Source organism: Monodelphis domestica, chromosome 1 (assembly GCF_027887165.1).
Source record: "Monodelphis domestica isolate mMonDom1 chromosome 1, mMonDom1.pri, whole genome shotgun sequence".
Taxonomy (NCBI): Eukaryota; Metazoa; Chordata; class Mammalia; order Didelphimorphia; family Didelphidae; genus Monodelphis; species Monodelphis domestica.
Window position 1 is genome coordinate 586,911,392 of NC_077227.1, and position 27,924 is coordinate 586,939,315.

A 27,924-nucleotide genomic window follows, 5' to 3' on the forward strand; every position below is an offset into this window, starting at 1 on the left:
CTAAGTCTTACTTCTACTTTGACATGATACACATCATGGATCATTTGATTTCTTCGCTTTCTTTTTATATTCAATATTTGTTTAGCTTGGTTTTGTAAATTTTGGGAAAAAATTAAAAATCACAAGTTCCCAGGAAATAGAAGGCAATTCCTTTCTATAAATCTGTTATTTACAACCGCCTTTTCTCCACTTACATGGCCAACACCCTAGTATTGGCCCTCTTCCCCTTTAAACCTTTTTTTCCCCCCATAGAAACCTTTTATTAATAAAATTTCAACCATAGCAAACAATTTGGAAAACTATTTACCTGCACTCAGGCTGGTTTCCACAGTGACTGGACTCTTTTAATAGGCACATACTAAGGGCAGGCAGGTGGCTCATTGGATAGATGGCCAGGCCTGGAGATGGGAGGTCCTGAGTTCAAAACAGGCTGTATGACCCTGGGCAAGTCATTTAACCCCAATTGCCTAGCTCTTACTGCTCTTCTACTTTGGAACTGATACTTAGTATTAATTCTTAGACAGAAAGGAAAGGTTTTTTGTTTTTTATTTGGATTTTTAATTTTAACAAATTTCCACATTCTAAAGTTACATGATCCATATTGCTTCCCTCCAGAAAGGAAGATTTAAAAAAATAATAAAAGCACACACAATTTATGAAGTTGTCCATGTCAAAAATCAACATATAGGAGATTTGTGATTTCATTGGTGTACTATCTTCTTTTTCTTTGTATATTTAATGCTTGTTTAGTTTGGTTTTATAAGACTTTGGAGGAAAAATCACAATCTCCCAACAAAATGGAACAAGACAGTTCATTTCTTTAATAAAAATAACCAGCAGATCAATAGATAACTCTTCTAACTGTGCCATACATGAGATAGGTCACATTTGTGTAGCACTGAAGGTCTGCAAATCACATCACAGATTATTATTATTATTATTTTAAATCATCACCTTCTGTCTTAGAATCAATACTAAATATTGGTTCCAAGGCAAAAGAACAGTAAGGGCTAGGCCCATGGTGGTGAACCTATGACACCTATGCCAGAGGGAACACTCAGAACCCTCTCTGTAGGCATGCACACCATGACCTCAACAAAGAGTTCCCCAGAGTTTATTATTAAAAAGCCAGAGGGATGCAAGCCAGACTACTCCCTTCCCCCTCTTCATGTGTACCTGAAGACATTTCTTTCTTTCTTTTTTTTACCCCCACCCCCTTACCTTTCACCTTAGAATTAATACTGCATACTGATTCCAAGGCATAAGAGTGGTAGGGGCTAGGCAATGGGAGTCAAGTGACTTGTCCAAGGTCACACAACTAGACATCATCTGGGACCAGATTTGAACCAAGGACCTCCCATCTCTAGACCTGGCTCTCCATCCACTGAGCCACCTAGTTGTCTACTGAGAACATTTCTCACAACACCCACCCCTCACTGGGCAAGGTTAAGTGGGTTAAGTGACTTGCCCAGGGTTACACAGCTAGGACGTATCAGAAGCCAGATTTGAAGACCTCCTCCCTCTAGACCTAGTTCTCTATACATTGAGCCACCTAGCTGCCCCTTTAAAAAAAGTATTTTTTAATGCACCTTGTATTCTTTAATTTGAGCCACATGTGAGGTGGGTACCACCAAGATCTCCACTTTATTTTTAATTTTTTTTTAAGATCTCCACTTTATATACTAAGTTAAATGATTTTTTCAAGATTTCAAAGGTAGAGTTTAGGCCAGGATTTGAAGTCAGGTGCCAATTCCAAGGCCAGCATTTTATTCACTAAAACCTTCAATATATAATTTGTACACAAACAGCAACGTAGAGGACAGCACTTTAAAATATCACATATGTATTTATTACCTAAACAATCAACAAAGTATGAAATCAAAAGGTCAGTGTCGTTCTCTTCAACAATGTTTCTTTATGTCTGTCCCTTAGCAGGCGAAGCAGCTTCCAAAATGGGAGTGATGACATCTACTTCTTCTCAGGGGTGCTGGACTTGGTACAAAATAAATATGTGCATCATGGTGTTGGCAGTTCTTAAGTCTAGCCTCGTCCTTCTCCAGAGCCTCCCCTTTGAGTCATGCCTGGTCTTGTGGCCATTTTTCATGTGAACCCACTGAAGAATGAGACAATTTCGCTTTGACTTCTTTGCAAGAAACCCCTTGACCATATACACAGAGATTGATTCACTGGGGTACAATCGAATGTAATGGACTTCTCCATTAGTGGCAATGCAATGATCCAGGACAATTCTGAGCGATCTATGAGAAAGAACGCTATCCAGATCCAGAGGAAGAACTGTGGGAGTAGAAATACAGAAGAAAAACAACTGCTTGATTACATGGGTCGAGGGGATATGATTGGGGATGGAGACTCTAAATGAACATCCTAATGCAAACACCAACAACATGGAAATAGGTTTTGATCAAGGACACTTGTAATACCCAATGCAATTTGTGCATTAGCTACAGGAAGGGGTCGGGGTAGGGAAGGGAGGGAAATAATATGATTCTTGTAAATTAGCTAAATAAAATTTTCAAAAAAAACAAAACAAACAAAAAAGAAACCCTTGACCGTAGATGCCTTGTGGAAAGATAAAGGGAGTGGTGTCTGCCGCAGCCTTCTGAGTAGTGTCATTGCCTCACTCCAGGCATGTAAGTGTCACTCCATGTAAGTGTCAGAGCAAGGACTGTGCCTGGGCCCCCCCATGACCCCCACGATCTATCCCTGCTTCCTGTTCCCTATGGACTCAGATGTCAAAATCCTCTTACATGGATAGCCCTTCTCAATCTGACCCTTTCCTACCTTTCCAGCCTTCTTACACTTTCCATCACTCCATGCACCTTTTGGTCTAGCTACATTGACCTACTTTCTATTCCTAGAACACAACATCCTATTTCCTAGCCCTGGACTTTTTGCACAGACTGTTTCCTCATGCCTACTGGGCTCTCCTTCCTTATTTCCCCCTCTCAGCATCCCTGGCTTCCTTTAAGATTCAACTCAAGGAAGCCTTTCTCAAGCTCCTTGTTACTAGTACCTTCTCTCTCTTAGATAACCTTCCTCAAACTCCAAGACTATCATATATATATATATATATATATATATATATATATATATATATATATATATATATATATATATATGATTCTTTATAAGCTATTGCTGCCTTTAGAATGTGAGCATTTTACACAGTGGGGTGGATAGAAGACTGGGTCAAGAGATAAGAAGTTCAAATTCCACCTCAGGTACTTACTGTATGACCCTGGGAAAATCTCTTAATATTTGTTTGCCTCAGTTTCCTCAACTATAAATAGCACCTCCCTTCCAAGAATGTTGTAAGGATCAGATGAAATAATATTTTTATAGCAATTATCACAGTGCCTTGCATTTAGTAGATGCTATATAAATGGTAGCTATTATTGTTATTATTCTTTTTTTACTTTTTTTGTATTTTCAGTGCCCAGCACAATGCCTGGCACATAGTAGGTGTTTAATAAATGTTTATTGATTGATGACCAATTGATATACCCCTTAGATCTTTTTAATTTTAACTATAATCCAGGCTTGCCTTTTGAAGCTGATTTTTTAAACCCTCTGATGTATAATTTTATTTATTACCATTCAATTTCATTTTATTAGATCTGACTACCATTAAAGCCATATTCTAATCTACATTATAATGTGGTGATGGTCCTCGCTTTTTGAAAGTTGTGCAAGTGAAGTAGACATAAATATTGCCAAGATGGGAAGGTTTTAAAAAAGGACTTACTTATGAGTATATCTATATGTCTGCAGCCTAAGGATTAGTCTAGCTAACTTTTCTAGAAAATTTTTAAAAGTTTGAATTTAAACATCAAATAAAATTTATGTTAAATCTATGTTGTAGACCTGAAAAAAGGATTGCAAATGAGACTATAAAACTATTATGTAAAGCTTGCTTTTCTTTAAAAATATGTAATAAATTCATATTCAACTAAGTTGTTTTGCTTTTGGTGTCCCTTCCTGGCCTTTCTTTCTTCTGTTCATTTTCAACAATCCTCCATAAAGCCTCTTTTCTTTTTCTTTCTTTATTAATTCTAATCATTTCCTTCTGGTGATTATCTCTAATTCATTCTCTATCTAGTTTGTTTATGTCTATTTGTTTGCATGTTGTCTTCCTTTTTAGACTGTGAGCTCTTCAAGAACAGGAATTGTCTTTTGCCTTTCTTTGTAGATCTAGAACTTTATATAATTCCTGGCACATAGTAGGTGCTTAATAAATGTTTATTGATTGACTTTTTTTTTGGCCTTCTTATCCCTAATTTCTCCCCTTCCCTCACTATCTGCAATTTTAAAAGAAAAAAACCTCCCCCAAAATTTTAACAAATACAATCAAGTAAACCACATTCCCACATTGGTTTTATTTTAAAATATGGCTTATTTGCCATCTCAAGTCTTTTGCATGTCTGTAAGGAGGTGAATAGTAAGCCTTAACCTCAGTCCTCTGGAATTGCTGTTGGTTATTGCACTGATCAGAGTTTGTAAGTTTTTCAAAGCTATTTTCCTTAAAGATATTTCAGCCATTGTATAAATTGCTTTCCTGGTTCTTTATTCAAGACTTCCTAGGTTTCTCTGATACTTTCTTTTTCATCATTTCTTACAGCATGATAGCAATCTACCACATTCATCTACCATAATTTGTTCAGCCATTCCTGTTTTGGTTGGCAACCCCTTAGGTTTCCAGTTCTTTTTAATATAAAAGTGTTCCCATAATTGTTTTTGTACATATGAGGTCCTCTTTCCTCCTTCTTTGATTTCTTTGGGATATTAGCCTAAGAGTGATACTGGGTCATTTAATAATATTTGGAGCACATCTAAATTTTATCTAAGTCTTCTCAATGGGTGAAGGAAAGATGAAAAGGAGGGAGAATTTAGAACTCAAAATTCTAAAAAATGAATATTAAAAATAAAGAAAAAAGAAATTTTAGCTTAGCTAATGTTTGAGTTTATCACTAGACTGGCTATAGAGGTCACAACATCTATGGAAGAATATCTACTAATTTACACAAGGCTGTGAACTGCTTCATGATGAAGGGAATATCAATATCAATGAAATTATAGATGATTGAAGTACAGAAGAAAAAGCAGATTTGACCTAATGGGTTGCTTTGATCTTTCTGGATACCAACTTTGTCATCCAGTGTATTAACTATTTTTCTTAACTTTAAGGCATTGGTAAGTTTGACCAAAAAATTACATCTATTGCTTCATCCAAGCCATTGATAAAAAATGTTGGGTGACCTAGGGCCAAGATATCTGGGGTGCTTCATTTTTGTAGATTTCCTTTTAAGCTGACAGAAACCCATTAATGATTACATTTGGGGTTTGATTGCTCAACCAGTCGTGAATTCACCTAACCATAGTTTCTTTTAGGTAATATTTCTCCAAATTGTTCAAAAGGAAAGACTTTCCCCAAGTCTTTTCCAAGATTCTGCCAAGGACCCTAGTGCTTTTCAAATTTTTCCAGAATTTTTTGTCATTCTTCTCTTCTCTCCCTAGATTTTATTACATTCAATTGTATATATGTCTAATGCTCCAAGTAGAATGTAAAATCCTTGAGAAATGGATTTTCTTTTTTACCTTTTTATCCTCAGTGCCTAGAATGGTGCCTCCTACTCAGTGGTGTTTATTGACAAGAACTGCCATAATCTAGGTATGTGATGTCTCATAGCATTCCCTTGATCTACCAGTCTAGTTACCTTGTCAAAAAAGGAAATGAAGTTAGTCTGGCATGACCTGTTCTTGATGGTGTCTTGTACCTCTTAACTGTTTATTGTTGTAAACGCTTACAAAGCATCCCTTTAATAATACATTTCACAATTATGAAGTTGAGGACCAGAAAGGGAAGTGATGAACACCTAGCTTTCCCAACTCCGAAGTCCAGCACTCTTTGTTGTATCACTGTATCATATGGTATAGTCTTTATAGGTACTATCTCAGCATAACCTAAGAATAAAACAAGCAAAGTGTAAAAAATGGTTTGGGAATCAGAAAATCTGGCATTTATTAAGTAATTAGGATCGTGCATGAGATTAAGAACTAAAAGGGACCATAGAAATCATGTAGTACAATTCCTTCTTTTTCTAGATAGGGAAATTGAGGCCAGAGAAAAGGGACTTGCTCAAGGTCACACAAGAAATAAGTGACGGAGTCAAAATTCGAACCCCGAGCTCTGACTGCAATTCCATAGCCCTTTCCGTGGCACCATGACGATCAAAAATGCTGTTTTCCTTCCTATAGTGTGCATTTGATAAACTTGTTTCAAAATAGACATCTTGTACCATTTCCCGTTTCTATGCGGGAAGCTGCGACACTCAGCTGCCAGTGACACGGAAAATAGGGCAGCCACCCTGCCGATCTGTCCTAATCCCACTGTCCCTCCGCCTCTCTATGCCGGGCGAATCAGAGGCCCGAGCGACGGGAGGCCCCAATCAGAGGTCTCACCTCGACTACCAATCACGAAGCTTAGAGTCTGGAGGACCTTCAGGGCGGGGCCAACCAAAGGACGGAGGAGGAGAAGAACGACAAATCCAATCAGCGACTTCCTCCTCTCCTTTGCCTGAGGGCGGAGCGCGGGCTCGCCGTGTTGGCCAATGAGCGTAAAGGAGGGTGGGGAGCGCGCGGCGTTGTGGGCGGGACAGGAGGTTGGGCGGAGGCGGGGCTTGTCAAGCGCGGCGTAGCGGGGTCTGCGAGAGGCCGGGTGAGGGGGCCTTTTATTTTTCCGGGCTGGGTCGGGGGTTGGGGCGGCGCAAGCGCCCAATCTTTGGGTACTAAACAGCTAGGGAGAGTTCGCGCGGGGCTCGAGGTAACAGCACTGAGGACGGGCGTTTTCTTGGGGTGCGATGGAAAGGGTCAGGGTTGTGCAAAACCTACGCTTCGGACTGCGACACATAGTGTGGGTGCGTGCGTGTGTGTGTGTGTGTGTGTGTGTGTGTGTGTGGGTGGGTGGGTGGCGGGGGGTGGGGAGAGGGGTAGGGGGACTGTTTCCCTTGAAGGTGAAGGGAGGCTCAGGATCCTGCTCATTGACTGTTGGAGATGGAGGTGGAGGCTGGGCGGTAGGGATAAAAGGAGGGGGGTGGAAAGCTTCGTTGCCATGGCAGCGGATGTATGGAAACTGGGAAGGCCCCTTCGCCCTCCCCATCCTCCTCTTTCCCCATCTATCCATCCCTCCAGCACCTAGCACCTAGGCCTGCTGGCCTTCATGTAACCAGGTTGGGGCCAGATCTGGAATGACCGAATTTAACATCTTCCATTTCTTCATCCTTCCTACCCTCCCTCCCTTGCCTGCCTCTGTCTCTTCCTCTTGTCAGCTGCGGCTCCCACTCTCCTGCTCCTTTCCCTGTATGGGTTCCAGGGGCAGAGTGGTTGAGCAGCCTTGCACAAGTGTTTTTGCTAGATCTTACTGCTGCCCCTGCTCGGCCATGTTGAAAGCTAGCTCCCTCCGGCTCTCTTGCTGCATCTCTCCCTCCCTTCCTTAGCATCTTTCCCTCCTTCCCTCTCTCCTTTTGTTCCATTCTCTCTCCCCCCTTTTCTCTCCTTCCTCTCTCTCTCCACTGCCTCTCCTTTCTGTTACCACCACCCCCACCCCCATCCTTCCCTCTTTTTCTCTCTTTTAGAGATGCAGATATATTGCTGCAACAGGAAAGGTCTGAAATAGACCTCACAGGGTTGATTTTTGTGTAGAGTGAGTAAGCTGCGGCCAAATTGGTGAAATAAACAGTAACTGTCCATGCAATGTTGAGCTTTAATGGCCTATAACTGTACTGAAAGTTTAGGGAAAGACTAGGCAGCAGTGGATCGGTGGGAAAAAAAAGAGGACTTGGTATCAGAGTTGGATTTCCAATGATGAATGCCACTTACTACCTTTTAACTTTGGGATAGTCATTTATCCTCCATGAGATTCAATTAACTCAACTCTAAAATGAAAAAGAATCAGATCATCACTGATTATTTAAGTTTTATGATCCAAGATTATGAACCACCAATTATGAATCTTATGAATCAAGGTGAGAAAAGATAATCCTTTTTTTTTTTAAACCCTTACTGGAAGGCCAAAGTGCAGTAAGGGCCAGGCAATGGGAATTAAGTACCTTGCTCAAAATTACACAGCTAGGAAGTATCTGAGGCCAAATTTGAACCCAGAACCTCCCATCTCTGGGCCTGGCTCTCAATCCATTGAGCCACCTAGTTGCCCCTTAAGAAAAGTCTTTCTCAGTCTAAATGTCTTCTCCTTTTATCTAAACTTTAGCTCTCTCATACCTAGAACTATATATACACTATATACACTATACAGTAGGCTTCTAGTATCAAGAATTCTAAAAGTCTTAGTGAAGTGTTTTAAGCTATTAAAGCTTAAAAACAAATTTTAAGCTATCAAAATTTAAAACACTGCACTAAGACTTTTGGTACCCTACATTGTTGAATAAAGACTACAAGAAAGTATAAGACAAAGACTTTCCCCATAAATAATTTACACTTTTGGAAGTGAAGTCATAAATGTGTTAAAGATGAAATAATAAATGAGTTCAGTATAACAGAAGAGATATTGCAAGATGGCTCATAATTAATTGCTAACAACAACACAAATGGGAATAAATATGAAAGTTCAGAAGAGAGAAGTACTTAGGCTGTAGCTATTAATATTATTGGGGGTTGGAACTTTACTTGCTTTCTGAGGGATAGATATGATTTGAATAGTGAAAAAATAAAAGGGTGGTTATTCCAGATGGAGCATCATTCTCTTACTTTACTCATTTTGTTTTCTAGGGTTGAATTTCTATCGAATACCTGAGTCATTTATATTGAAAAAAGCTTTCTTCCTTCACCATGATTCATAGCCTGTTCTTGATCAACTCTTCTGGGGATATTTTTTTAGAAAAGCACTGGAAAAGTGTGGTTAGTCGTTCTGTTTGTGATTACTTTTTTGAGGCCCAGGAGAGGGCTACTGAGGCAGAAAATGTGCCTCCTGTGATTCCTACTCCTCATCACTATCTCCTAAGTGTTTATCGTCACAAGATCTTTTTTGTGGCTGTGATCCAGACAGAGGTGCCACCCCTTTTTGTCATTGAATTCCTTCATCGTGTGGTAGACACATTCCAGGTGGGTGAACAAAGAGAAGACTTACTTGTAATACCTTTAAACTTTTTACACTTCTATCACTTCTTTTGCATTCACACCTTTAACAGTATCATTGATGAGGGAGGTATCTTCCCAAGAGAGTCTTGTTGTTCAGTTCAACAGAGAAGCAGTCTCATAGCTGATGAAAATTATGCATTTGTCATTTGACCAACTACTTCTAAAGTGGCAAACTGAGGGTATTTTTTGGATGGGAAGGACTATCATAGTCTCTCAAGGTTGGACACTCAGACACAATGTAGTACTACCTGTCCTTGACCAGGTATACTTGGATGATACCGTAAGAGTTTCTGGTTCACAAACCTTTCAGTTCTGGTGACTAGTTTGAATTCCATTTTCCTTCATAAATTGGATGATTAGAGGGGTCATTTTACAATATAGTTCTTAGTAGATACTAACCACAGTCATCAAAATTGCTTTGAATTACATCAAAATAAGATGACCATGGTAGATTTCTGAAAAGAAAAAAGGAACAAGCTAAGTTAATGTTTTCTTTTTTCTTGACAAATATTATTTCATACAGAAGACAACTTCACAAATAAACCTCCAAAAAGGTATATTCGCTAAAAAGTTAAGGGAAATGACATAAAATATTATTTGTGACTGATACTACTTCCAATTTTATACCTTTGTAATTTGTCACTTAAAAGAAAGGAAAAGCAAGTCCTTTAAATTTAATAAGTTAGTTTCATAAGTTAATTATTATTGTAGCAGCAAACCAGTTGCAGGGGTGAATGGTTTGTACACAAATAGCCTTTAGTTTGGGTGTGTGTTCATAGCTTGTGATTGAGTCCATAATGGGGTAGCTAGATGGCATAATGGGTAGAGTGCTGGGTCTGGAATCAGTAAGACTTGTCTTCCTGGGTTCAAATCTGGCCTAGACACTTACTAGTTGTAATATCCTGGGCAAGTCACTTAACCCATTTGCCCCAGTTTCCTCCTCTGGAAAATGAACCAGAAAAGGAAATGGCAAACCTTAAATAGGGCCACATATGAATTGGAAATGACTGAACCGCACCAAAGAGCTCAAAATCCCTTATTGCAAATAAAAACCTGAGAGACTTCACTATTTAAATTAGTTTGCATAGCTTATAAGTTTTTCAAGTGGTGTTCTCTTTTGGAATTTGTCTTCATTGGTAGGCAGTTTTCAAGGCTTCAAGGAGAAAGTTAAGTTATACAGAAACATTAGTACAGTGCAGAAAACAAGTTTCTCAGTTATTTTGAGCATTTTAACCAAGGTCTGACTTTAGGCAATAAATTCTTCTGCTTAACTATGATTACTTTCAAATCAAAGTTTCTACATAGTTCCCATGATCAGCTTTTGCATAGTGATGAGATTTAAACTTCTGCATCATGTGAGTACTGAAATTATCTGTATGAATACAGAAGTTGTAAGACTGACAGAGAAGAACAAGAATTCTGAAACACTTAGATAATACAAATGAAAAGCATCATCAAAGACCATTTGCACTCACATCTCTATCACATGTTTAAGGCTTCTTTTATCCCAAGGAAAGCCAAAGCATACTTTATAAATAGCATATGCATATGTATGTATAATACATATAAATTCATTCCTAAAGTTTTTGTAGTACAAAAGATGAACAATTCTGAGATATCAAGATTGTTCTTAACACTAATTGCACTTTCCAGACTTCAGAAACCTATAATTTCACAAATGTTGGTACTTGCCCTACTGATACAGATCACAATCAATCAATAAGCATTTGTTAAGTCCCTACTATGTGCCAGGCCCTGTGCTAAGCTCTGGGGATACAAAAAGAGGCAAAAGACAGTCCCTATGCTCTAGGAGCTTACAGTCTAATGAGGGACACGACATACAAACAGATATATACAAAACAAGCTGTTTATGCAGAATAAACAGAAAAAATTAAAAGTAAGAAATCACTGAAATTAAGCCTTGGAAAAGGCTTCCTGCAGAAAATGGGATTTTAGTTGGGATTTAAAGGGAGCTAGGGAGATCGGTAGTCAGAACAGAGGAGGGAGGGCATTCCAGGTTTGGGGGACAGCCAGAGAGAATGCTGAGCTGAGAGATCGGGTATCTTGTTGATGGAACCATTGGGAGGCCATTGTCACTGGTTTGAAAAGTACTTGTCAGGAGTAAAATGTAAGAAGGTAGAAAAGTACTAGAGGGCTAGATTATGAAGGGATTTGAATGCCAAATAGCATTTTGTATTTGATCTTGAAGAAATAGGGAGCCACTAGAGTTTATTGAGGAGGTTTGTAGGATGACATGGTCAGACCTGCCTTGTAGGAGAATCACTTTAGTGACTGAAAGGAATATGGATTGGAGTGGAGAGACTTGAAGGGAGTCAGACCCACCAAGAGTCTGTTGTAAAATTATACCAGGCATGAGGTGATGAAGACTTGAATTGGCAGCAGTAGCAGAGGAGAGAAGGGAACATTTTCAGGAAATGTTGCAAAGGTGAAATGGACAGGCCTTGGCACCAAATCTGATATGGAAGGTGAGAGACAGTGAGGAGTCATGGCTGCAATACTGGGAGAATGCTGTTTGTTACACTCATCAGTAATAAGGAAGATAGAACAATCCCTCTAAGCCTTTCTCAATGATCTTTATAAATTGTCTGGCCAAAAAATTCTTGACCTGATGGCCAACCTTTTGATAATGAGTCTTTCCTCACTTACCTGGGTAGTTCCTGAGATGACAAATGGGCAATCTATTGCTGAAACCCTCCAGAACTTCTACTCTGTTGGCATAACCATGGCAGCTTAACACCCATGCCATGATAAGGCATTGAAAGTAGACTTTAGAGGACTATCTGCTTCATAAAGTGAAAACTCTGGAAACAAACGATAAATCTCAGCAAGTGACAGAGAAGGAGCTAGAATACCTCATTTCAACAAATATATTAAACATCTATTACATGCAAGGCATTGTGCTAGGCAACGAGGTTGTGAGGCAACGTACTGGGAGGTACAGTATGTAAACAAATAAGTGTATACAAAGCACTTTCAGGACCGAGGAGAACTAACAACAGGGAAATTCAGGAAAGACCTCATATAGATGACAGCACAGGAGCTATCCCTTGAAGGAAACTGAGAATTCTAAGAAGTGGAGGTGAGGATGGAGCATAATACAGATATGGAGATGACTTGTGTCAAGACACAAACCTGTGAGGATGCCATTTATGGGAAATGGCAAGTAAACCGATTTGTTTGAAATGGAGAGTGTAAAAAGTTGGAGCCATATTATGAAAGGCTTTAAATACTAGTCAAATGAGTTTGTATTTTATCCCAGAGATAGTAAAGAGAAGATACAATAGTTTGAGGGAATTGTAGGATCAAGTGAAAGCTTTTTTTTCTTTTTTGATTTATTTATTTTTAGAGTTAGCATTTTTATTTTTATACATATATAAATATAATATGTAACATAATAATATAATATGTATGCCTTATCATAAATATATGATAAATTATAATAAATATGCTTATCCAAGAGAAACAAATTCTCACATTAGCTATGTCCAGAAATCTCATTTTTTTCTCTCATTCCTCCTGTCTCCCCAAGAAGATGAGGCTGACTTAGGTGTATCTGTTGGTCACAGGACAGGAGTCAGTAGGTAAGGATGAGAGAGGGAATAATTTAAAGGATTAACTCCCAGAGGAGATGGGGGTAAGATTGTTGGTTCAAAGGCACAAGTAAAAATGTGAGCTCAATAAGGGGAAAGGATGCCTTTCATCAGATTGGAGCAAAAGAGAGGATAGAAGTTTAAAGGACTGAAATAGTGAGGGAAATGGATGTCTACTATTTTATCAATGTAGTAGGAGACAGGGTTGTAATAGCGAAGAAGATCTGAACCTTATACAGGACCCCTTAAGAGAGTGAGAAGAATGGTGGTCAGTTGATATCCACAACAAGGATTTGGACTCAGTGATAAAGATGGATTATAATAATGATGATAGCTAACATTTATATAGCACTTTTTAAAAATCCTTACTTTCTGTCTTAGAATTAATACTAAGTATCATTTCCAAGGCAGAATAATGGTAAAGGCTAGGCAGTTGCCCAGGGTCTCACAGCTAGGAAGTGTCTGAGGCCACATTTGAACCCAGGACTTCCTGTCTTCAGACATGGCTCTTTATACACTTAACAACCTACCTGCACCATTTACATAGCACTTTTAAGGTTTACAGAAAACGTTATATGTGTGATCTTATTTGATCCTCACAACCCTTTAAGATAGGTTTTATTATTATTATTCCCATTTTACAGAGAAGGAAACAGATTAAGATAGGTTAAATGATGTTCTGTGGTCACATAGCTAGTAAATGTCCTGAGGCAGGATTAGAACTTGGTCTACTATGCCTTTTAGCTGCCTCTTAGTTGGAATGAAATGAATAGAGTGAACCTCAGTGGAGGAGAGATTGCTGAACAATGGTGACTAATGAGCAATTTGTCTACTTTTCTCCTGGCCCAGTTCTTTGGAATACATGAGAGAAGGCACATCCAGGACAAGAGGTGACCAGGGGTGTACTATCTTCTATAGAAAGCCAGGCTTTCACTTCAGGTCAAAGATAGTGTGAAGTCAAGAAATCCAGGATCAAGAAAAGTTAACAGAATGGAGATTTTAGAGGAGGCAGTGGAATGGGAGGGCCAAAGATGATGAAGACTTTCGAAGTATAGCCTGAGGTAGTTAAGGATAAGTATTGGTTGTCTTCCTTCATATTTGAAGAGGACCAAAATGGCATTACTCTGTCAGGTTTGAGCTGCAGTGTGTCTGTAGCTGATCAGACTAATATGGGCTCAGAAGGCTCTACCACAGGTTCATATAAACATTTGGTATGAAATGCCCCTAAATTTGTGCATCTCATGTTTTGCAATTCTGCTTTGCTCATAGAGCATACAGGAGAGATGAAAGAGGTAGAGGATTTTGACCTCAACAGCCACTGACTCTACTTAAATCTCTAGGATAAAAAGGGTAGGGACTAGAGAATTTGCCCACCACAGTATGAGGAAAATCCTTTTAAGTTGATCAGAGCCCCCATGCATAAGGGACATGTGATGCCTAAGCACAGAGTCATTAGTAGTTCTGTTACTGCTATGCCAGAGGTCTTGGATGTTTATAATTTTGAGACCCTGAGGGTAGAGAAAGAATAACATGATGATGGACAGCTGATAACTGAATTGAGCTCAGCCATCTCCCAGTAGGGTAGAGATGAAGCATGCCCAGAAGTACCCTGCATTTGGAGCAGGCATTAAGCTCCTAAATCCCTGAGTCTTTGGAAACTAAGAACCTGTTAACTACCATTGGCATGCTTGGGCTTAGGCTCTGTGATAGCTTTGAGGATGTTCTGCAGCAAGCCCTTTAATATCCTAGCCCCTCTCGGTTTAAGCAAAGAGTAGAATGAGGAGATGCAAGACTAAGGGGGAATTTGTTAACAATGGCAGGTCTAGCAGGTACAATAGGATATAGGATATATCCTATAGGATATACAATATACAATAGGATATATTGATAGGATAGCAGGGGAAGAGTTGGACGTTGAAGGAGCAAGGTCTAGGGAAGTACCTAGGGAGGAAAGTCTTGGGAGAGGGAGGAGGGGAAGATTTGGGGATGCTGATACTTCATCGGTTATGGCTGGTGTTTGATCACTTTAGCTTTAACTGTATGTTCTTTGCTTAAATGCCCACATATGATACTTTATCTTATGCTAAGATATAACGGTCTTTGTGGTAAAAACACGTGACAGCTAGTTAACATCCGCATATCAAAAATACAAAACTTATTACAGGAAGTAGGAAAAGATGCTTAATCTAATTTAAACCACAGCTTAGGAAAACAAAAATTTAATTGGGTTTCAAGTTTGGCTTTCAAGCTTACAGTTTTTAGAGCAATCAGACAAGTTATAAATTTCATACCTTACTTGAAAAGCAGTACTAACATTTTGCTTTTAGGACTAGGCTGATATATTTGTGCAAAGGAGTGTTCTCTTCAGAATTATTAGAAACATGTCTAAGAAGCCTCTTTTTCAAGACCTGGGGTAACAGCAAGTATTTCTATAAAATCTTGATATTTAAAAAAAATACATTGGGAATAAAACTTGATACTATTGGTAAAAACCTCTTTTGTCCTTACCTCTCCATTTTGGTAGGAAAGAAATGTTTAGATAAAATAGATCTCACAATAGACCCACACCTAAGGGTGTGGAAGTAACCAGAATCCAGAGTCACAGAATTGAGTCTTCAGCTGCCATCTACTCTAATCCAGATAAGAGCAAGAATCTATGCTACAATAGACTTTAAAATGGTTTCCTTAACTTATCTAATAAAGCAATCATTTGATCAGCAGGCATTAAATATTTAGCCCCTATAGTAGACCAATGGACCACTATGCTAAGAACTGGGGAAACAAAAGTAAAAATAAATAATTCCTTCCCACATTCTAGGCGAGACAACATGTACAGACAGAAGTATATGAAAAATATATACAAATTAAATACAAGGCAATTTTGAAAAGGAAGTCCACTAGCAGCTGGGTCAGAAGTATCAGAAAAAAAGCCTCATGATAAAGATAATATTTGGACAAAACTGAAAGAAACTAAGAATTCTATGAGGCAGAGGTGAGGAAACATTCCAGGGAGGGGGAAAAGCCTGTATAAAGGTATAGGAAATGGAATATTGTGTGTGAAGAACAGGAAAATGGCCAATTTGACTGGACCACGGAGTACATGAAAGAATTAACAAGATTAGAAAAGTAAGCTGGAGCCACTCGTAAAGGCATTAAAAGTCAGAATAGTTTTCATTTGATCCTAGAGCCACTGGAGTTTTTTGAGCAGGGGAGTGACATGGTCAGATATCTGTTTTAGTAACATCACTTTGGCAGCTCTGAGGAGAATGGATTGGAAAGGCAAGAGACAGGTGGTTTGTAGTTTTCTCTAGAGACAGTCTTTCATTATTCTTTAATAAAATGCTTTCTGCCATGCTTGACATCCTCTGGGTCCCAGATTTCCACACATAAATATATCTTCCTAATTTACAGTGTTCTTCCTGCCATTCTAATTATCCTCCATTTTTACCTATCCCCTTCTTTTTGAATAAGATGTCCCTTTCCAGAGTTGTATTTCCAATTGTAGGTTCAGTCTCACCAAATCTCAAGGATACCTGTGAGATCAAATAGGTTTCTTTGTTAAGATCCCTAATGTAGCTTGTATTCTAAAGAAATGAAAACTTCCATGTCCTCAAAGGTCTATATATCTATACATAAAATAGATATACATATATATCTATAAATAACAAGCAAGATAGAGTAGAGATTATGGGGTTGTTTTGAGACTCAAATGTGTAAAGATTTTACAAACCATTAAGTGCTACATAAATGTCAGTATTATTATTTTCATTTTATATTAAATGAAGTTTGCATAGATAAATTAATATTCTACTCTTTTTATGTTTAATGTTTTTTTTAAACTCTTCTGCCTTTTTAAATTGTACAAACATGTTGTGATATAAGCAGTTTTCCCCTCTATAGGTTTAAGCAACTCCTTGAATTGTGCTTTTACTTTAATCTTAGAAATAAAGTTATTTCTTAGAGTTGCTCAGCCTTGATCTGCAGTACATCATTGGATAACTTGGAGGTGAAGATCTCATTGGCAGAAGACAGTGTGAAGGTATATTGAGAACAATATTTTGTTTCATATAGACTAGTTTTTCCTTAAAGGTGCAGGGAAACTACCTTTTTTTTGATCTAGAAGACTGATCCTTTTTTTTTTTAAGCCCTTACCTTCTGCCTTAGAATCAATACTGTGTATTGGTTCCAAGGGAGAAGAGTGGTAAGAGCTAAGCAGTGGGGTTTAAGTGACTTATCCAGAGTCACACAGCTAGGAAGTATCTGAATCCAGATTTGAACCCAGGATCTCCTATTTCTAGGCCTGACTCTCAATCCACTGAGCTCAATCCAGCTGCCCCCTGGGAGAGTGATCCTTGTTATGGTTTCCTGGTCACTGAGGCCATAAAACATGGAGCCTCTAAAGAGATGATGTTCATCAGTCTTGACAGAAACCTTACTTCCTTGTGAGGCAACACATTTCTTTTTTTTTCTTTTCTTTTTTTGGAGGAGAGAAACAAATCTTATCATCATCTTCCTTCCCTTTCATAAATACTATGTCCTACACTCATCCCCTTTAGAAAAAAAAATTCTTTGCAAAAATATTCTCAGTGAAAGTAGATTCCCACATTGGCCATGTGTGAAAATGCATGCCTTATTCAGCATATTGAGTAGATTATTTCTTTTTCAGGAAGTGAATAGGTAACTAACCTTTTTTTTTTTTCAAAAGAAATAGGATAATCAAATTGCATACATCAAAAATGAAAAAATATATAAAAATGGAAGAGGTTATGAAATTATTAGAAGCTCCTTTGTCTAGTTATATGTCAATAAAACTGATAAAGGAAATGGGTGAACACTTAGAAAAATATAAAATACCTAGATTAGCAAAAGAAGAAAATAGAGTATTTAAATAACCCAATTGTTAAAAAAATTGAATCAGCTATAGATTAACTCCCAAATGATAAAAAAAAAAATAAAACTACTCATATGGGATTACAATTCAGTTATATTAAACATTCAAATAACAATGAAGTCAAATACTATACTAAACAATTCACAGTAATAATAAAAACTCTTCTAATCTCTTTTCTATGATACTAATGTGGTCTTGATGCCTTATCTAGGAAGACACAAAAGAAAATTATAGATTCCAATATCCCTAATGAACATTGTTGCAAAAAAGCTTTAAAATTTATTTTCAGTTCCAAATTTTCTCTTTGTCTTTACTTCCTCCCCAATATGATACCCAGTATACCTACAAAGTCATACCAAATATTTCCATATTAGCCATGTTGCAAAACAAAACAAAAACAAGAAAAATCAAATGAAAAAAAAATAGTAGTTCAGACCACACTGAAAGTTCTCCCTGAAGATGGATAGCATTTTTCATCATGAATCATCTGTCATGAGTCATTGTATTAATCAGAACAGGTCTTTTATAGTTGATTATCCTTGCAATATTGCTATTATCATGTACAATATTCTAGTTATTCTTTCACTTAATGCAAAAATTTTAAATAAACTATAATCTGCAACCACATAGTATAAATGTTATACACTGACCAGATAAGGATTGTAGGGTTGGTTCAATGGAAAGAAGACTACAAATACAATAAGCCATCTTGATAATATAATTTTTTTAACTATATGACATTAATTGATGCTGAAAAGGCTTCTGACAGAATAAAATGCTCATTTTTATTAAAAACTAGAAATCACTAGAATAAATGGACCATAATATAGTAAATACCATTTATCTAAATCAAGAAGCAAACTTTATATAGATTTTTCCAATAAGATCAGAGGTGAAGCCCATTATTACCACTACAGTTTAACAGGATGCATAATACTAACTATAGCAATAAGACGAGAAAAAAATTGAGGAAATCAGTGTAAGCAAAGAGAAAACAAAAAATTATCATCTTTTGTAGGCATGGAGATCCCTACAGAGTCAACTAAAAATAATTATAATAACTTCAGTAAAGCTACAGGAAATAGAATAAATCCATGTAAATCACCACCCAGCAATAAGATTTCTTTTTCTTTTTTTTTTTTAATTTAAAACCCTTACCTTCTGTCTTGGAGTCAATACTGTGTATTGGCTCCAAGGCAGAAGAGTGGTAAGGGCTAGGCAATGGGGGTCAAGTGACTTGCCCAGGGTCACACAGCTAGGAAGTGGCTGAGGCCAGATTTGAACTAGGACCTCCCATCTCTAGGCCTGGCTCTCAATCCACTGAGCTACCCAGCTACCTCCCCCAGCAATAAGATTTCTAAAGAGAAATACCTTTCAAAATAACTTTAGAAGCTATAAAATACTTGGGAATTATTAACAATAATAGAAAAATAATAAAAAACTCATTCTTTTTATCTTGTTTGATAGAGTGCATATGGAAACAATCTTGAGACAAGTTGTTATCTTGATTTTTAAAAGATATTTAATGTTGAACTAGTGGACCAAAAATTGCTTTTTGTAGTTGAATAAAAGCATTAGTTTATAAGCTTGCCTTTATAGACTTACTGAAAGTATTCTTGGTGTAAGTCCCAAAGGAGGCAGGATGACAGATTATATATACACTTTTTTCCCATATGATGATGATGGTGGTGATAATGATGGTGATGATGTATCCCCAGTGCTTAGTGTAGTTCTGGGCACATAGTAGGTGATATCTAAATGTTCATTCCCTTCCTTCTCCTTCCCCTGTGTACCAGGCAATGCTCTGTGTTAAGCAAACAGAGACAAAAAGCATCCCTGCTCTCTAGGGGAGAGTCTAATGAGGAAAGCTCAGCACTACTGAGAGAAGCATGGAAAGTATCCAAGTGAGCATCAGAAGAAGCAGAAACAAATTATGTTGTCATGAGCTTATACTGTGGATAGACTGAACAGAGAGACAATAGATGAGGAGTTAAGGAAGCAGGTCACAGTCCTGGCAGAGTAACATAGGAGTAATGGGAGATTTCAGTTGTTTGAACATCTGCTGGAGTGGTCCCACTTTGCTAAAAGCCAATTTCTTGTCTTGGCCTTAGTAGTCATTTCATCCTTCAAAAGATGGAAGAACTAACATGGAGAAATCTTTTCTGGATCTGCTTTTTACCACCGATAAGTATAAGATTTAAAATGGTTGAGGTCTTAAACTATAGTGATTAAATAGTGGAAGATATAAATTGTGATAGATATAAGAGAGGGTGAGTAAATTTGACCGCAGAAAATATGTTTCACTACAATGTCTTGGTTTTTAAATCAAATATAAGGTGGTCGCCAGGGAAATATTCCCAATTATTCAAATACCCAAGTCAACTGGGTTTTATAGAGATTTTAATTAATACAAATGTGGAATTAAAGAAAAGAGAGAAAAAGGAAATAAGTATGAAGGGACTTAAGCCAACATGGCCTAGACTTGAGTCTTAAGAGAGAGAGATCAGTCAGTCAGTCTTTTAACACTCACCACAAGGTCTGTCTAAGCAAGGATTCTAGTGACACCAGGCCAGCTCCATCTTAGCTGACTTCATCAGAGAGAGTTCCAGCCAGAGTCCTCCTTAAAGAGCTTTCCAGCCAGAGACTGTTCCAAAGGGCCTCTCTCCAGAGCCTCCAGAGGGGCAGAGTCCCCTCAGAGGAGCTCCAGTGAGACCTCCTTAGAGATTGTCCTCCAAGAACTTCCCTTCTCCAGAGCCTCTCTCAAGAGATTCTTCCCAAGCGATCCTCATCAGAGATCCTCCAAAAGGATTCCTTTCCTCAAGAGATTCTTCTTCTTATATAGGAGGTTTTTCTCCTATGTCACCTCCCCTAACTCCTTACATCTACCAATCACTGTAGACGTTTTCCAAAAGACAGCCCATTTTGAATTCACAGCTGAGTAGATTAATCTCTTTAGTAAGTCAGAAAAAAAATGCTGCTGTGTCGACTACTTTCATTAAGAGAAAACCTCTGAGTAAGTTTTCACCTTTTAGGTCTAAGTAGTTTACAAGTTGCCCCACCTTTATAGGCATTTAGCATCCCATTGTATCAAATTCCAAAAATAGGCATGGCTCAAAGAACTCCTTTCCTTTATAAGTATGGTTTTCAAATACTTTCATTGTTTAGCAAGGAGTTTTCTGCCCTAAAGCATTCTTAAGTATGGGTGGAATAGAGGTCCTCCCGTAGCAAGGAGTTTTCTCCCCTAAAGCAGTCCCAAGTAGGGATAGGGTAGAGATCCTCCCATAGCAAGGAGTTTTCACATTCAAGTAGAGTTCAAGTAGGGAATTGGAGAATTCCTCAATGTGGAGTAAAATGTTTAACATTCATAAGTCTGTGAAATTTTAAGGTTTACATAAGGCACTAGTTACAGAGATACAAGACCATTCCCCCTTAGGGTTTGTGATAGAAAAGAAGAAGGCTAGTCATACCTTGACAAACATTCAGGATTTGAGGAGAGTCGATTTCAACGGGCTTAAAGTAAGAGAACAGATAGGATTCCTACTGACTATAAGTAAGCCCAGAGAAATTAAAAACTTTCAAGAATGTCATGGGGTGAGGGTTACTGAGGGAAGCTAGTAGCTCAGTGGATTGAGAGCCAGGATCAGACACAGGAGGTTCTGGGTTCAAATTTGTCCTCAGATACTTCATAGCTAAGTAACCCTAGACAAGTTACTTTACCCCCATTGCCTAGCCCTTACCATTCTTCTGCCTTGGAATCAATACATTGTTTAAAGGGGGGAGGGGGAGTTGTGAGAGGAATGATACTCTGATGACACAGAAAGAAATGTTTTTGGTAAGACAGAAAAGAGAAAGTTGTCTAAAAAGACCGATGTTGGTACACAGGGAACTTACTGACCAACTTGGATTTTTAAAAAGAAGCACAGAAGATGAATGCAAAGACAAGTAACAGACAATATATACCAAAGCTTGAAATAGAGGGTTGAAGCTCGGGAAGAGCAAAAACTGTCAAGAACTAAGAACAAAGGGGTGGTTGGAATCTAAGAGGGAATGGAATTGCTGTTCTGAGCAAATGGGGACAAATAGAGAACAGCTAAACTCTTACTCTGCCTTTCTTTCTCTGCAAGAAAAATGCTCTTTGGGGGACAGCTGGGTGGCTCAGTGGATTGAGAGCCAGGCCCAGAGATGAGAGGTCTGGGTTCAAATTTGACCTCAGACACTTCCCAGCTAGTGACCCTGGGCAAGTCACGTAACCCTAATTGCCTAGCCCTTATGGCTCTTCTGCCTTGGAGCTAATACACAGTATTGATTTCAAGACGGAAAGGAAGGGTTTTTAAAAAGATGCTTTCTGTATTGTCTAGGACAGTACAAAAATGGTTAATATGGAATTGGTACCTCAGATTAGTACCATTGGTGCCCAATGTTAGCAAGGAAATCTACTACAATAAATATTAAATTAATAAATATAAAAAAGCTGTAGTCAAGCAAAGTGTGGAGAGGCAAGGACAAAATGAGAAACAATATCCTTAAGGACCTTACCATCTACTGAGAAGATACACCATATAAGTATATATGTGGTCATTTTGGGAGAGCACATTAGCAAACATGGGTGTCAGGATAGATTCCTACAGGAGGTGGCATATAAACTGAGCCATGAAAGAAGGTAGAAATTCCAAGAGATAGCAATTAAGTCCATTAACTTCATTCATGAAGACAGCCTGTGCAAAGACCCAGGCAAGTAGGTGGTAGGTTGTATGCAAGCAACAACAAATAATCCAGTTGGACTGATATCTGGAGTACATAAAGGAGATTTCTGTGCAATGAGCTTGGACTAGCAGGCTGGAAACAGCATGGGAAGCTTTAAAATGCCCCCAGAGGAAAGTCATGTTTTTCCCAGATAAATAGAGAACTGCTGTAGCCTCTTGAGAACAGGAATGGCGTTGTTGAACCTGTGCCTTAGGAAAATCAATTTGGCAACCTTGTGGAGAATAGTTTTACGTGTAGAGAAAAGGGAATGGATATGAGATGTTGAGGATGTAGAACTGATAAGTCTTATCAATATATGTGAATAGACCAAAAGGGAGAAGTCAAGAATGCCTAAGTGGATGACTGGCAGAATGGTGATACTGACAGAAGAAATAAAGTTTGGAGGAGGGAAACTTTAAAGGGGGGGGGTGTGGATAATGAGATAAGAGAATACTTAGGGGGCAGCAAGGTGTTTCAGTGGATTGAGAGTCAGGCCTAGAGATGGGGGGATCCTGGGTTCAAATCTGGCCCCAAACACTTCCTAACTCTGTGACTCTGGGCAAGTCACTTAACCCCCATTGCCTAAACCTTATCTTTCTTCTGCCTTGGAATCAATACACAATATTGATTCTAAGATGGAAAGTAAAGGTTTAAAAAAAAGAATACCTAGCTACCATTTATGATTTTAAGTCATAAGCATTAGATGAAGACCCAAGGGGAATTTATCCTCAAGTACTAATAACGGTTGTCAGATGTGTTTGCTGAATCACTGTCTTTGAGAGAATGGAAGAGGAATTGCAGAATTAGGGAAGGACAAGTGTCCTGATTCTTAACCCCAGCACACTATCTTCTTGTCTATACTAGATGACTATTTTTGAAACTGAGTCTCCTTATATTACTCAGTCTAGAAGTCCATTAACCACTCACAGGTCTAATCCCCAAACTAATCAGCACAAAAGCTTTCTTTCATTTTTCTGATGTGGTTTAACCCTTGTCTAGGCAGCATGGTAGCCCTTGAGGGTGGACTTACTTAATGATGGTGTTAGACTTATGGCAGATACCTGATTAGCTTTAATCCCACTGCAGCTCCAAGCTTCCAAACTCAAGTTATATTCCAGCTTTAACCTCCCCCCAGTAGCAAAGACTGGGCATCGACCACCACACTTGACTTTATGATGCAACTTACTACGATTTTAGCAGAATATTTGATGAATTCTCTTGTCATGTCTTGTGTGCAAGATTGAAACATGGATTAGATGTAAATAGCTTCAACTCTATGATTAGTTGAACTCAAAGAATAATCATTAATGTTCAGTATTCCCGTGGACAAAAGTCTTCAGTACCCCAGGGATCTGAACTTGACTCCATACTATTTTAGATTTTTTATAAAGTACTTTGATAAAAGTTGAGATTAAAATGCTTATCAAAATTACAAATTTTGATATTACATTGTTCTGTAATCAGAATTTTTAAAAGATATTTACTAGCAAGAGCACTGAGCTGAATCTAAAAAGTTAAATAAGGATGAAGATAAGGTCTTTTCCTTAAATTTTTAAAACTTTTTTTCATAATTACAATATGGGAGGAATAGATAGCTATTTATCTGAAAAAGATCGAGGGGTTTTAGTAGACTATAAGCTATTCTAAGTTAGTAGTATGATATTGTATCCAGAAATACTAATTTAGTTTTAGGCTGAGACATATGAGATAGAGTATACAGCACTAGAGTGGTGATAATTCAGCTGTGCTCTGCCCTGGTTAGACCATAACTGGAATATTTTCAGTTAGGCATGCCACATTTTTTTTCTTCTTTTTCTTTAGAATATTTTTCCATGGTTACATGATTCATGATTTCCCATCCCCCAACCCCAAAGCCAACAAGCAGTTCCACTGGGTTATACATGTATCATTGTTCAAAACCTGTTTCCATGTTATGCACATTTGTAGTAGAGCGATCATTTAACAAGAAAACTCTAATCATATCCATATTGAGCTACATGATCGATCATATGTTTTCTTCTGCGTTTCTGCTTCTACAGTTCTTCCTCTGAATGTGGTTAGCTTTCTTTCTCATAAGTCCCTCTGGATTGTCCTGGATCATTGCATTGCTGCTAATAGAGAAGTCCATTACCTTTGAATGTGCCATACTGTGTCATTCTCTGTGTACAATGTTCTCCTGGTTCTGCTCCTTTCACTCTTCATCAATTCCTGTAAATCTTTCCAGTCTCCATGGAATTCCTCCCTTTTCTTTATTCCTTTTAGCACAATAGTATTCCATCACCAACAGATACCACAATTTGTTCCGCCATTTCCCAATCAAAGGGCATCCCCTCATTTTCCAATTTTTTGCCACCACAAAGAGTGCAGCTATGGATATTCTTGTACATGTATTTTTCCTTATTATTTCTTTGGCGTATAAACTCAGCAGTGGTATTGCATGCCACATTTTTAAAAGCACATTTATAAGCTGAAAAACATCCACGAGAGAGCAACCAGGAAGGTGAAGAGTCTTGAGATCATGCCCTATATGAGGATCAGTTGAAGGGCCTTGGAATGGATAACCTGGAGAAGATTTGAGACTTTGAAGACTTTATGACTTCAAGGTTTACTATCTTGAAGTATTTGAAGGACTGTCACGTAGTAGAATTATATGTCTTCTGCTTATACCAAGTATAGAACTTGGGACCCTGGAGTGGAAGTTGCAAAGAAGCACATTTTGGTTTTAGGAGTCACTAACAATTAGAGCTATCCAGAATAGAATGAATTGCTTCAGTAAATGGTTGATTGCCTCTCATTTAGAAGTTTCTAAGCAATGACTCGATGACCACTTTGTTAGGAATGCTGTAAAGTGTATTCTTGTTTAATTATTGGTAGGTTAGGTCACCTGTAAGGTCTTTTCCAATTCTGAGAGTCTGTTGCCCTTAGCCTAGAACAGGGAAGACATGAGTTGAGGCATGATAATTGTTTTCAAATACTTGATAAACTTTCATCAGGAAGGAGTAGACTTGATTTGTGTTACTGCAAAAGGCAGAACAAGGACAAGGGATAAAAGTTTCAAAGAGGTAGGTTTTGACTCAATATAAAAACTTTTTTAACAATCACGGCTGTCCAACAATGGAGCAGACTGATTTTTAAGGACATAAGTTACTCTTTACTAGAGATATTAAAGAAAAGGTTGAGTGATTATTTTTCAAGGATTATTCATAGAATCCCAGAGTTGGAAGATCTGGGTTATAAAGGAATTTGAATGCCAAACAGAACACTTTGTACTTGATCCCGAAGGCAATAGGGAGCATAGACTGTCACAGACTATCATGTGGCTAGACAACAGTTTGACAAATACCTGAAGTTTTAATGGATTGTAAGCTGAATATGAGACAATAGTCCACTTTGTCAGTCCAAAAAGCTTGTCCCAAGGGACAGCGTGACAAGGTAGGTAGAGTGTCAGGAGTATTTGTATTTGAAACAAACCTCAGGCAGTGGCCCTTGTAAGATTAAAATTAAATATCCATGTACTCTAAGTATTATTTTTATAAGACTTATTAATAATAACTCAAAGTAAAGGGAAGTAAAGTGAGAAAGAGCTTTTTTCCACCCTGTAACCACGAATAAGGCACTTAACCTCTCAGTGTCCAAATTCTCTCACCTGTGAAATGTTCCTAGTCTTGAGATATGTACTTGTCTTATATGTAACTGTCATGAGGCTCATAGGATGTGCTACATCTAAAGAATTTGTTATTTGGTGTAGCCTCAGGAGAGCTAGTGAGTCCAAATTAGCAAGAACTGGGTTTAAGCCCAGTCTTTGACACATAGTAGCTGGGTGATCCCAGGCAAGTAGAGACCTCTCAGCAACCCCAGAGCAGTTGCTGGTCTATATTGATAGAATATCCTCACTGAAAGTTTTCTATACCAAAGCAATCACAGATCCATACTGAAGAAGAGGCACAGTGTCCAGAATGGATAACAGTACCTGCCTGGTCAGACTACATATGGAATATTGTGTTCATTTCTGTGCCATCATTTAGGTCAGCCCTGGACAGACTGGAGTACATCCAAAGGAGAGCAACAATAATAATAAGGCACCAGGACACTGTGCTCTAGGTCTCCAGTTGAAGGAACTAGAGATGTTTAACCTGAAAAGCTAGGTGGTGAGAAGGCACATGAAAGCTCATTTCAAATATCTGAAGGGCTCTAATGTGGATCAGTGATTAGATTTGTGCTTGGCCCTCAGCATAACACTGGGAATGATAGGTAGAACTTGTAAAGAGACAGATTTAGGCTTGATATATAGAAAATAACAGAACTACCTAAATGTGGAATGGACCACCTCAGGAGATAGTGGATTCCCCATCACTGGGGTTTTCCCACTGAAGACAGGATACTTACTTTTCAGGGGTGTTGTATAAAATTACTGTTCAGTGATTGAATTTTGTTTATTCAGTTATTAGACAGTAATGGCATATGAGGCCCCTTCTCCTCTGGGATTCTATATACTCCAACAAGTGGTCATCTAGCTTCTGCTTAACTTCTTTTAGATAGGTAGGTGACACGATGGATAAAGTTCTAGGCCTGGAGTTCGGTGAACCTGGGTTCAAATCTGGCTTCAGACATTTCCTAACTTGTGACCCCAAATAAGTCATGTAATCTCAGTTGCCTAGTCCTTACTTACCTCCTTTCTGCCTTAGAATAGAAAGTAAGGGTTAAAACAAAAGAAAACAACTTCTAGTGATGAAGAACTTGGTTATCTATCAAAACAATCCATTCAGTATGGAACAACTAATTGTTCAGTGATAAAACCTGCCCACAGCATAAAGTTATTAGAATCAAGTAGAAAATGCTCCACAATTATAGTCATATTATTAAAAAATGTGCATAGACCCACCTCCCTTTTATTTTGTTGCTTCTAAACAATGAAAGATATTCTAAAGACTTCTGTACTTTCACTAAGCAATACTTTGGTCACACTATTATTATAACAGGATTCTTACACTAGATTGGAGTTAGGTGGATGACCTTTAAAAGTCACTTGCAACTCCTAAGATACTATAATAAGTTTTGCCAATCAATAGAAATAGAATACAAGCTATAATTCTTGTGTTATTGTTTTGTTACATAGACACTTACACACAGAAATACTGAAATAGAATAAGGAAAAAAAACCCATCTATAAAAACAAGTTTCTGGAAACCTCAGCAAAAAGTGTTCAAAAAGTAATGTTATTACCAACAAAGTCCAGCAAGAAGACAGAGAGAAATTCTATTTAAAAAACTGCAGACACTATAAAATTCTTTGGCGTCTATCTGCCAAGACAACCCAGGAACTATATGGAAACAATTACAAGACACTTTTCACACAAAGTCAGATCGAAACACTTAGAGTAATATTATTGGTAGCACTTTGGTAGGCTGAGCCAATATAATAAAAATGACAATTCTACTTAAACTAATTTATTCAGGGCTATACAAATCAAACTACCAAAAAAAAATTTTAACTAGAAAAAAAAATTCA

General features: G+C 38.0%; 1 protein-coding gene across 4 annotated transcripts in view; it reads left to right on the forward strand.

Annotated features, from left to right (window-relative positions):
- Positions 1 to 27,924, forward strand: part of AP3M2 (adaptor related protein complex 3 subunit mu 2) — a 126,475-nt gene that overhangs the window by 80,031 nt on the left and 18,520 nt on the right. Inside the window, exons 1-2 of one of the 4 annotated variants that reach the window (XM_007476394.2) lie at positions 6,654 to 6,736; positions 8,803 to 9,135. In XM_007476394.2, the coding sequence (XP_007476456.1) occupies positions 8,863 to 9,135 (273 nt within the window). In that variant the 5' untranslated portion in view covers positions 6,654 to 6,736; positions 8,803 to 8,862. Of the gene's footprint in view, positions 1 to 6,653; positions 6,936 to 8,802; positions 9,136 to 27,924 lie in introns of those variants that run through there. The other 3 variants (XM_056813598.1, XM_001373045.4, XM_056813599.1) reach the window with 3 other exon arrangements.